General features: G+C 36.3%; 1 protein-coding gene across 1 annotated transcript in view; it reads left to right on the top strand.

Annotated features, from left to right (window-relative positions):
• Window positions 1-12608, top strand: part of CNTNAP4 (contactin associated protein family member 4) — a 238622-nt gene that overhangs the window by 72274 nt on the left and 153740 nt on the right. Inside the window, exon 3 of the mRNA XM_067315163.1 lies at window positions 4232-4425. Coding sequence (XP_067171264.1) covers window positions 4232-4425 — 194 coding nt within the window. The remainder of the gene's footprint in view (window positions 1-4231; window positions 4426-12608) is intronic.

Here is a 12608-nt window from a genome sequence, read left to right as displayed (position 1 = left end):
TAGGAGTCTGTTTCTCTATTAGTACATACTGATATATCAGTGTGTCAGTGACTGATGGAAACGATGCTATTTGATTTTGTCTCTGCCTCCCAGTAACCCTAGTCACTCCATTTACTTGTCAACCATCAAGGCAGGCTGGCAAGTTGCTAGCAAAGTGAAACTGAAAAACAGAAGTTTAGGAGTTAAGAGAAATATTCAGTACTTCAGAAAAAGGTCTGCAGATGCTGGATGTGTTCAGTAAGTTAATGTATTTTTAAAAAATTACAATATATTTGAGGGGTTTATATATTTTTTCAGATGTTTATATTAAAAAAAAAGTTAAAATAGGAAGATTTGACATGTTAAGTAGAACCAACAGGCATTATTTATTACTTTAGTCAGGCAGTTCTTCAATAAAGAGCAACTATTTAATGCTTGCTTTTGAACAGAAGTCAAGCATGAAACTCCTTATGCTTTTGCAGCCCGACTCTAGAATTTTGGCATAGCGTATGCAAAAAATCTCAAGGGGCAGGGGAAAATGAAGGTTAAACACCTCCTGAGACAAAGTTCAAAAAAACCCAAAACTGTAGATGTAAATTGTCTCCCCTGTGAAAATGATTTTTCTGATTTGTTGTTAATTCATAAGAGGGAAAGATGCTTTATCAGTGGCTATTGGAAATACAGTGAAAGGCGATTGAAGAAAATGTATGTTATATGTGACACTGGCAGAAAGCAAAGCTTGAGAATTAAGATTTCTATTGAGATTGCAAAGTCAATCATTCAAAAAGTTTAGAAACGGTAAGGCTATGTTTTTTCTTGTAAATCTTACTTCAGTCCCTGGTGTTTGTGCATTTTGGCACGGTCTTGAACAACACATGCAATATCTGCATCCCCATGCAGACACTTCTGGGCCTCTGCAGACCTCCCCAGACGTATCTAAGTGGCACGGCACGTATATCTGACAGACCTTTCAGGTTTCTTTGCAAGATCCTTCTGACATCCATTGTGCCCCTGGCTTCCATGCATTGCCATGTCCAAGTGTACGATACAACAAAAAAGGTCCTGCCAAACACAACAGTTTGGTGTTCACATTAATCTTGCTGCAAGGGCAGAAGATACAGCAAAAAGGAAGCAGGGGCAGGCATGGTACAGAAGTGGGGCAGTGCCACGCTGCGCCGCTGGACAAGGCGGGCTGCAGTGGCTGAGTGGTGATCCAAGCTGGGCTGTGGCTGCACGCAGATCTTCGGGGTGTCCTGCTGCCTCTGCTCGATGGCCGTTTGATTCTCATGTGGCATTCCTTGGCGGAGGGCCAGCTTAGCACATCTGGGGCTGCATGTGTATTGCGCTTCCCAGACTGGCTGTCCCTGGTATCAGATGTCTGTGTGTCTGTGCATGCAGTATGGTGAGGGGGATAGGCTTCCTCATGGCTTGCCTTGAGGGAACTTTCTGGGAAATGTGGTACTAAAGGCAGAAGTACCTACCTCAGCAGATAATGCTACCATAGCACAGCTTTGACTTTTTCAGACATTTTTGTGTGTGTCTTGCTGCACTTCATTCTAGATAATATTTTGCAGTCTCCAAGTGAAAATGACTTTTGCAGATGAGCTTTAAAAATTATGTTCTCAGCACAGGCTGCCTGTGGACTCCTGCTGGCTCCACAGTGCCCCCCTCGCAGTTGAAAAGTTCAAAACTATCACCTGATTTACCACAGTGACACAGCATTTTGAATGGCAGGGCTGGGGATATCACTGCACGGCAGGGCAGTGTGTGCCTGAAAATGCTGGGGCATGAACCAAGGTCTTGGCTGTGAGAGTTAAGCTGCCTGGTCTTGTGTGATATGCGGCAGCACATTCAGCGTGAGCGAGGCGGGAGGATGTGGACGTTTGCATACCTGAAGCCTGGTGTTTAACCTCCAGGGCTGGGGGCTCCCAATTCCTGCATGTCTAATACTGCCAGATTGCTCTGCACAGCTGCTGAAGAGTGAAACCCTGCGGATGCAAAGCTGAGGTTGGGGACTTTGCAACATAGCAATTTAGATGCAAGCAGTGAAACTGCTGGGGAGATGGTATTGCTTGTTCCTTCCGAAGCAATAACATTAAAGGAAGTCTTGTTTGGCTTCCTGTATTTCAACACAGAGCATGGGAAATATTAGTGGAGCCTTCAAAGAAAGTAAGTGTGAGCATGTGAAATTTGTCACTGATTTAATTTTGACTAATTTATATTGGGCAGATGTCAAATGATGAATCTCCTGCTAAATTTCCAAGTCCCTGACTGAATTAAAGGAAGCAGCAGAGGTTCATAAGAAAAGACAGCTAGAATTTGTAAATGTTTCTCTAACATTCAGTGTTTTCATAAATTGACTGCTTTGGACAGTATTTGTAGACCTTTAGAAAAAAGAATTATTTTCTTTGACAGAAAATTGAAAATTTCTGAAGACTAAATGTCATTTAGTAATTCTAATGGGAAATTGAGGTTTTTCATGGAAATGTTTTGATCAACTCTAGTTTGCAATTAAAAGTCCTTGCAAGTTATATGACTTGCTTAGAGAATGATGAGACATATGTTGGTACTTAACAGTGATTATGGCTTGAATGAAGGGAATTTATTACTGGAGTTCATTCTGTATTCACACTGGTTTGCCACTTTGTATAGTTCTCATAATCCCTAATTTCCTGTCCAGTCTACTGGCTGTGAAGGAAGATGCCTTTTGGCAGTTCTGACCAACCTCACTGCAACTGCTTGGCCTTGCATTTTAAACAGGATCTAGCCCACTTGCAGCAAGCTGCAGTAAGGGAGAATTGATTTTCGTGGCACGAGATGGCATGGGCCGTTATGACCTGTTGGTGGGAAGGCAGTCCTGATGCCCTGGTTGGCTGGGGTCATGGGGATGCTGCCCCAAACAGTGGCCTGTCGCCTCCCCCATGGGGGCACCAGCCCCCTTTGTTGGGCTGGATGCCACACTCGCCTGCTGGGAGGTGGCACTGCCGAAAGCGCTGACGTTGGCAAGGGCGGCTATGCAGAGGTGGGCACAGGGCGAATGGAGGCTTTTAGGTGCTGATTGTGGGGGAACTTCTCAGTGGCCCCAAAGAGGATGCTTTCATGAAGAACTGAATTTACCTGAGAGGAGGACCAGAATTTTTTTCCAAGTTGTTTGCCTTAAAAATCTGCGATTGTCTTAAATTCAAGGTCATATTCCTTTTGCATTATTACTTTTACTCCTTACATGTACCTTGTACTGTTTCCAGGGAAGAGGCCAAACAGGCCGGGATTCCCTGGGACCACCATTTGAGAAAGCTCAAGAACATCAGCAGCCCCTTCCCAGAGAGAAAACTCGTGGTGGGCGCTGTTTGTCTGCCTAGATTTTGCGGTAGTGAATATGCTGCTAGAAATATGTTGCCGCTGTAGTATGTAAGCTAATACAGCGCATTTGGTGCTGAGTTGCATTAGGAGGCTGTTTCACTTCAGAAGGCAAGTGAAGACCTGGACACGCATGCATGAGGCAGCAGTACTTAAAATACTGTAGGAGTTTATGCATTTGGGGTTAAACATCTGCAATTTTGGCTTCCCCTTTAAAATCACTTATTCTGCTGATTAAGGAAACTTTATTATTTAGTTCCATAAACGGCAGTGTTGATCAAATGCAGGAATAAGGTCCTGGCCTTGCTACCACTCACATAAAGGCTTAACTTTATCTCCATGAGTTGGTCTCCTGATTGAAAGTATGCATGTGCAGACCTCATACTCTTTTATTGTTTTGTGTACAAATTGGTCATTTTAAGAGGGACCTGTAAATTTATCATCTAATTGTGCTTTCTTGCTTCATATATAAATTTGTATATTCTGCCCTTGTGGAACACAAAATCACACAGAATCATTCAGGTTGGAAGGAACCTCAACAGGTCATCTAGCCCATGGGAAGTAACAGAAATTGAGATGTATACAACAAATAAATAAAATTCTGCATTGTTAACTTGAAGAGCATTGCCAAATTGAATAAAAATTACTCAGAAGAATCCATAACAAAAGTGAATTTTAGAGCGAGATAAGGAGTAAAGCAAATTCACTCTGACTTTTAATAGTTTTAAATGGCTACATACATCCATGTAATACATATCAATTTTTACGCTAATTGACAGGTAGTATCAAGCCAGATTTGGTGCAGCTTGAATCATTCATTTTTGCACGTACAAGTTTTGTGTTAACTTGCTTCTATAAGTAATAAATTTCAGTAGGTTTTTTTGTCCCTTTTAAGGTGCTGGTGGTTGGTCTCCATTTGTGTCCAATAAATATCAGTGGCTTCAGATTGATCTTGGTGAACGAACGGAGGTTACTGCTGTTGCTACTCAGGGTGGATATGGCAGTTCCGACTGGGTAACAAGCTACCTGCTGATGTTCAGCGACAGTGGAAGAAACTGGAAGCAGTATCGTCAAGAAGAAAGCATTTGGGTACGTTCCTTTAATAATGGGAATTAGGTTTCAGTGGAAGAGTAAAAGTACTTGTTCTGTGTATTGTTGCAAGCATATATCAAGCAAACCAGTGGAATGTAAAGAGCAACACTGAAAGTGTTTAAAGTAAATAATTAAATATAAAACCTAATTTAGCTTTTGACAAGATAAAGGGCTTTAAAAAGCAAACAAACAGCAAAAACCTAGCCTTAGCATTATTCCATTAAGAGCCACAAGGATATGTTCTGAAGACTAAAAATCTCTTTTATTATGTATGGTAAGGTTATTTTCCCAAAGTATTTATGCCAGTGTGTTAAACTTGTTTTTTTAATTAGAGAAAAAAAATAACACTATGTGCTTTATTTTTCTGGACTGTTTAATCTGATTTTAGAGAGAAAAAGAAGCCACACAAAGAAATCAAAATCTAAACCAAATAAATCCATGGGTTTATTAAAAAAAAGTAAATAATCAGCAAGAACCAATTAATATAGATTTTTATTGTTGTTCCTCTGTAATTCAGAATCTAATTTCTGATGTTCCAATCTATTTAACTCCTATTAACTTTGTAGCTAATAATAATTAATAAGCCTGGGCATGCTCATCTCCTTCTATTCCTATGAAGTTTAGTGAGAGTGGAGTATTCTCAATACCTCATAGACAATGTCCAAAATCCACACAGAACCCTGAATGATAGTTTTACACCACAGTTGCAGCTTTCCTTGATCCACAGTGATTATCAGCCTGGACTAAAGGCTGTGATTTTATCCTCTCAAGTGTTACTTCTGTCTTTGTTTTATGCATATGAAGAGTGGATTCATTTTTCAAGTTTACTAAGCTTTGGGCTTCAGCTGCTTCTTGCTGCAGTTAAACATTATGTTAAAATGTATTTCATTTTATGCATTTTAATTTTGTTGACTTTTAATTCTAAATGTTCTTGTCACTCTGTTATTGTCAAACTCCATCTATGGTATAATGAGATTATGCAGTGGCTTACTTGTTGCATAATTATCCTTCTTTTTGAATTTGCTACATGCTTCTGCTTCAGATTGTGTTTTCATAACAAAGAGAAATAAATGAGTTTCTAATCCATATGGCTGTGGGGAATGAGGAAAGAAAAACAATCTTCGAAATGTTAAATGAGCATAAGCTGCTACAATATTGTGTTTGATCATCGTCAGGGAGACCGATTAAATGAATCTGAGAGGTGGAGTTGCTTGATCTCTTTAGTGAGTGCTCTTGTGAAATCCCTTTTTGATATTGTGAACAGTGACACAGATAGTTATTTCTGAACATTACCACAAGTAAAATATCAAACAAAAGTTCCCCAAATTTTTAGATGCTGATGTAGATGTTGGGGTAAGAAGGTTTTTAGGTCTGCAGGAGTGGAAAAGTAAGGCTTCAACTCCCTTATCTCAAACTTAATTAAAAAATGATTATTTTAGTGATTGCAATGCAGATTGGAGGTATGGCTTGCAGGCAGTGATGCATAATTCAAGAGCGTGAATCATCAAATTCAGGCGTACTTTACTGATCTTTTTATGTACTTTTATTTATTATTTCTTTTCCTAGGGGAGTGTATTTTTTCTTTTCTAAACTGAGTAATGTATAGATGTAGTCTTGGAATGAAACCCTTAAATCTCCATTTATTTTATAGATTTTTTCAGACTGTTATCTGCTTATGTTAACTCTTCTTAAATTAAGTACCCAAATTCATGTCAAGCAAGAACATCTCACACTTTATAATATCTTCTTCTGTGTTATTTCTGTCTTAATTGAGTCATTGCCCTACTACAATATTTCAGATTACTTACCAGAGGTAAGCAATTTTTTCCCTTTTTTTGGACTGCTGTTGTACATTAAAAAGACAGAAATTGCCCATTTTCAAGGGCCATGAGATGCTATAAATACTTCAGAATTCACCACTGCATGCACGGATTTGCAATTTGTAAACATTATCTCTAAACCTGAATAGGAAAGACATATTTTCTGTAAAATTTCACAGCTTCCTGTTTTGTTCCTTTTCAGATGTTATTTTTCAATTGTCTTAGTTGCCTTATGGCTTATCTTAATTTATGGTTCTGAAGCTGCTATCATGATTGGGACTTGCTACACAGTTGTACCAATGTCGAATATAGTCTTAATTAGCTTCTGCATGACGGTAACGTGTTGCCTTCTTTAATGCAGAACTTATTCTGCCAAGTGTTTTTTCCATGCCTTTCTTCCACATTTTTTTCATGTAGATATCTACAAATGATGCAGTTGTCTAAACTCTCTTTATGGTTGGTGGAAAGGAAGAGGCACTTCAAAGGCTCGTTCCTCTGACCTAATTTCCATGTGAGGTTGAAATGAATTGCATCCAACTACCTAATTGTTTTTTTCCATTGTCTGTAAAATGATTCCTTGGCTGTGGGTGCTGAATTCAGATGCAGATATTCTAAAGTTAGGTGAGATGAACATCTCTTTCATCTGGTGACTGCTAAATATGATTTGTCTTCATTTCTCTGCATATTAGGAATTGGTTTAGAAGGAACATTGGTGACACTGTTATTTAACCATGCAATATACTTTGATCTCAGCCTTCCCATTTGCAGTTAACTGACCACCTAAATATATACCTTACTTACTGCCTTACACCTATAAGGGGTTTTCCTGTAATGTAGATTTCAGTTCTCCTTAAAAAAATAGTACTTTTAAAAATACTTTTAAAAACATCCTTTCGAAAGACTAACTACATTGTATTTGCTAGTTCTGCGCTCATTATAGATTAGCTGTTTTAATTAGCTGTAGTTTGAGAAAAATTCTCTTTGCACAGCTGCTTTAATTTCTTTTCTCCCTGTCATGACCACCACTATCTTTTCTTGTTATCTCAAAGTATTTTCTCCACATTTTTTTCCATGATACTTATGTTAAGATTTTTCAAGCTGCAACTCCTAGAATCAATATTAATATCTTTTTAAAAAGTTCATACAGTTCTGATAAGCATATAATTCTCAAGTGAAGTAGTTATTAATGGTAAAAAACATAATTTTGTACAAAACTTTTTCCTTTTCAAAGGGATTAATTTAATCTTTGAAAGAGATTAGCTCAGCTCAAATTAATTTTAGATTTTCTTTTATATTTCTGTAAATGTAAATGCATTTGAGCAAGGAACATTTTATGGCTTTAATATACTCTTCAACCTATTTCTATTTTTCCATTCCTTAGCATATAATTTCAGATACAGCTAAGCCCAGCCTCCCTTTTACATAGTTCTTTTTTGCCTCTAAAGTGAACAGTGGTTGCAAATCTGTATGCATATTAAGTTATCAGATTTGTATTCTGTAAAGGAGAATTATTCTTTTGGCTTGTTTTCTTTCATACTTCAGGAGACATAAAGTAGAAAATCATAAAAATATGTGGTAGACTTAAACATTCATTCAAGAAGCTTTGAAAAAATTTTGCTTCTCTAAATATTACCTCTAATAGCACTAGTATTATTACTTCTTCCTAGCAATTTCTGTTCTAGATATAATCACCTGTATTTTATTTGTAAAGAATCTCACAATGTGTTTGAATCTTTTATCTATATATGGCTATGGATAATAATCTTTTTAACTAATCTAACTTTTAGTTTTAATTAGTTGATGGTTTTGTATCAAAAATGATTTTATGCTATGTACTATCTTCTTAACATTATTAAATAAATATGTCTTTAATTTAAATGTTTCTTTAAAAAAGTAAGAACTTTTAACAGAGCTGGCTTTCTCCATCATTTTTCAAATGGAGGAGCTGAGAGGGAGAAGAAACCAAGCAATTTACAGTATGAATGGCAAAAGTACCCATGGCTGATAATTTGAGTGAAAGCACGAGTGACACAGCTCGCAGGAAAATATATCACAAGGCTGTTCACCAGCAAAAGTTTCGGGAAACAGAAAAAATGAAATTTCTCTCAAATTAACATTTGCCCTTATCTCCTCTGATACATCTGGGAAAATGCAGAGTTTTAGCCTTCTCTTTGTTTTGAATCAGTTTTCATTTTTAATTGTTTTCAATCTTCTCAGTTTTAAATCCAAAGCTAAATTCAGCAAAATTCTGACAACCTTGATAGCATCTGTTTTAAAGACAAATTTGTAAATGTTTTGATGCAATATAGAAGTATGTTTATACGTATGTGTGTGTTTATCTAATTTTTGAAGCCTATTTTCCATTTTATTTACTTTAGATGAAGTTAAGACTGGAAGTTTGTTTTATCTGCTCTTTCTCAGTCTTGTGAGTTTAGAAAGAAATAGTTTTATTGTAAAGTTTACTATTTTATGGTATGTAATAAAATCATACTAATATCAAATGATTGGTTGTGTACATAGCTGCACATATTCCCAGCTTCCTCCTTTAAGGATTTAGAGTATCAAAATTTTTGGGGAAACTCCTCATGCTGTAAAACGAATCACTATTACGGAAAGTCCCAGGCTAAAGAATAACAAATCATGGGTATTCTGTGGTAGTCACATTATAGGATTCAAGAGAGTGGAGCTGCTTTACTGTTTTCTTGAAGCTGGTGGCTCTGCCTCAGTCTCAGGGATTAACGCGTGTGCTAGAAGCCATGATCCTCCTTGCAGAAAACCAGGCTCACTCTTCTGGACCCTGATCTGCTTTGGGGTGGGGGAACTTCTCCAAAGGAAAATTCAGTGCTACAAAAGACACTACTTCCATGCTAATTAGCTGGACTTATATATTAATTACTACTTTGAACCAAAATAAGTTTCTAAAGATTCTTTTTGGAGCTTAAGGCAGAGCTAATTTAAATGACTACTCTATCACCACATTTTTCTTAGATGCAGAATTTAAAATGTTGTGAGTTCAATATGCAGAGTGATGTGTCATGTTTTCTGTTGCTTCTCACAGAAATTAAAATCCTCTGTATTTATGAATTTCAGAAGGGTAGATGATTTAACATAGTTGGTTCTGATGTGGCTATATTTGCAGGAACTCGTTCATCATTTACTCAGTATCTTGTCTTGCCTTTTCAGGCAGAAAAACAACAATCTCCTCAAAGAAAAAATGAGCACAAACTTTGTCAGGTGTGTGCTTTACCCATAAAAACTCTAACATGTACAATGTAAGTGTTTTTTTTAAAAAAAAGGCACCTGAATCTTAAAACTTCTGCATTCTTCGTTGTCAATGAGAATGGCATTAAAGCCAACCAAGAAATGTTTTACTATAGGGTATACATTGCGAAGCTCAATCCACTGCATCCTATTTAGCATATGTATTTTAAATAGCAACCAAAAAAAACTAAAAAAAGACCCTAAACATTTATGCCAAACTTTTCAGGGGTGTCAGTGGCGTCAAAATTTCTAATGGACTCTTGTCTCGTGGAACATTCTCTTTCAGGAGGGTATTTTAAGATAGCAAAAGGAGCAGTTATGCCATCCGCCCAATATCTACCCAAGTTCTGTCTCCAGAAACCTTAAATGTACAAATGTAATACACAAAATTAAGAACCATGAAGTGATAACTAGCAGGATGGGAATCAGGGAGACAGTAGTCTCCCTGATTATAGCTTACAAAACAGAATATTCTCAGAATCCATGCAGGCCAAAAGTGACTTTTCTAGTGATACTAACATTAAAGATACTTAGGATCTTATAGCAAAAGATGGTACATTAAAGTTTAATGATAGATAAACAAATCAGCTGTGTCACGCTAGCTAAAGACTTTTGCCTTCAGAAGTCTACACATTATTAAAGTAAATATCAAATAGACTTCTTTTCAAAGAGTAGCAAAAATATTATATAAACTTCTGTAGTTTCATTGATTTATATTTTCTTCTTTGTTTTGCTGCTGCCTTAAACAGACTTAAATAATTCCTTATCTAGAGAGAATTATAAAACCAAAAGACGTAAATAGAAACCAATTTGCCAGTGTCCTTCAGATGGCATATTTAATGGTGCTTTTCTATATGGTTTTAACTATCTGCTGTAATTATGGTTTTTCTGTCATTGAATATACTTTTGAAAATGAAATCATTTTGTAATTTATACTGCAGTATTGGCTCATTTAATAACTTAATGTAGGTTATGGATTTTTTTTTATTATTATTATTATGGGTCAGCAGTGGAAGTGGGCATTATTATCTTCCATTGAACCCATCCAAGATGGGTCCAAACAAGAATCTAAAATCCCCTCTGAGACAGAAAAGACTGAGTGTCAGTGAAAATGGTTGGATAATGAAGTTTATATTGAAGTGAGACAGCTGTAAGATTTGCTTAGTCTGTTATTTCGCTTGAAATGAGGAGGAGAATGCAGCCAGGTGAATAATTCATAACTAATAATTTATACAATGAACACTTGCATCTCTGCTTGAGAATTGTCTGAGAGCAGAGTGTGATTTACATAAATGAATTTATATTTTAAAATTATTTGTGGAATAATGCTTTTTACAAATAGTTTGAGAATTTTATTCAGCTTACTACAGTATTTAGGAACATTTCCTGGGCTGTTTTCAGTGGACAGACTGATCACAGTAATATATTTCAATTCTCCAATTAAATAAGAGTAAGCATTAAGATCAGAGCTTTCAGGGTAAAAGCTCACAACAGTGATTTGAAGCTCATTTTCTGGAAGAATTTTGTAATAATTTCCTGACTCTGTTGTGAATATATTAACAGCACTCCATGAACTAAGAAGCTGTAGAGAGGGAAAACAAACGAGATATGAAAATTGCCAAAAATAATTTAATTTACAAAACATGAATGATCGATTTTAACCTTTGCAATGCTCTACAGGAAATTAATTCCAAGCATCTCAGTTCTGCTAATCTTATAGATATTTCTAGTAGCCTCTGATTTCTTAACTTTTGTCTTTGGTTCCACAACAGCTAGTTATTTTCTGTAATTGACAGAAATAGTACAGTGAATAACATTTCAAAGCTCTTTGATTTCTATTCTCTTGCTTGCAGCTGAAATAATATTTTGATGTACACACACACACACACACACCAATATTTCAGTATAGAAAATGGACTGTTAGAGATTCTAATCAAGAGACTTTGCATAGAAATATATCTCTAAATATAGGGGAATACGGGTTAAGCAATTTCAGGTATTACTACTTAAGCAGTGTGTTTCTGACTGTTCACATGGTGCAGATACTTAAGTTCATTGTTGGAACTCAAAAGAAACAGTTTATTGGGGAAAAATACTCGGGGAGGTGGGAAGAGGCAGAAGAGATCAAAAAAGGAGATTACTCTAACGAGGGGTAAAAGGAGCTTGAAGGTAAAAATGAAAATGCAGTAGGAAGGAAGTCAGAGATGTAAGGAAGGTTGGTAGGAATAATAAACAAGTGAGGGATTCTGTTGTGGGGAAGCTTTGTGAAACTGATTCTGTGCATAATATTCCATTTGGAAGTGAGGATATTATGATATTTATCTAAAATGTTTTAATTCCTGAACTTAACTTCTAACAGATTTTAGATTTCTGTATGCACTTCTGCTTAAAATGCGCTCTGACCACACTGCTATTTTTAGACACATAAATGGCAATCTAATAAGGCTAATTTAGCAGTCACAATGATTAATGCTCTGTACAAAACCTATTGTAGGTGAAGAGATGAATGCATGCATCAAGGTTATCCTGTCCTGGAATATTTAATATGAGATATAAAAGAGAAAAAAAAGAGATTGAAACATCTGCAAATAATACAGTGTTCTAAATAAAACCAAGATAAAAGGTATGGCTAAACATTAAAGAAATTATTAATGCCATAACAAATAAAATATATATTATAACTGCGTATACTATGGCAATTCATATATGGAAGGAAGAAGAAGTTACATTGATGTAGCTAAGAAACCACACTCAATTTAGGACAGAAAAATGCATTCAGAATACACATATATGGCAATATATAAAAGTGAATGTTCTGCTAGAATTAGAAGTTCATGAGTTAGTCTTAATCAGTATATGTTTTGCTATTGCAGTTATAAAATTGCTTGGGTGAACAGAAGCCTTGGGAACTGAGCTTCAGTGTGTTAGGATACTTTATTCATTTTAAAAGCTTCTACCCAGATAAACTGTTAACTCAGCATTAGAACAGGGCCCTGGGGCTGGCCTCATTGCTCATCAGAACTGTTTTTCTGACAGTTATCTGCAGCATCCATGGTCCTCTTAAGAGAAAGGAATGAGAAATCAATTACAATTGGTTGT

Source organism: Apteryx mantelli, chromosome Z (genome assembly GCF_036417845.1).
Source record: "Apteryx mantelli isolate bAptMan1 chromosome Z, bAptMan1.hap1, whole genome shotgun sequence".
Lineage (NCBI taxonomy): Eukaryota > Metazoa > Chordata > Aves > Apterygiformes > Apterygidae > Apteryx > Apteryx mantelli.
The sequence above is the reverse complement of the archived record's forward strand: the minus strand, read 5'-3'. Positions and strand labels throughout refer to the sequence as shown.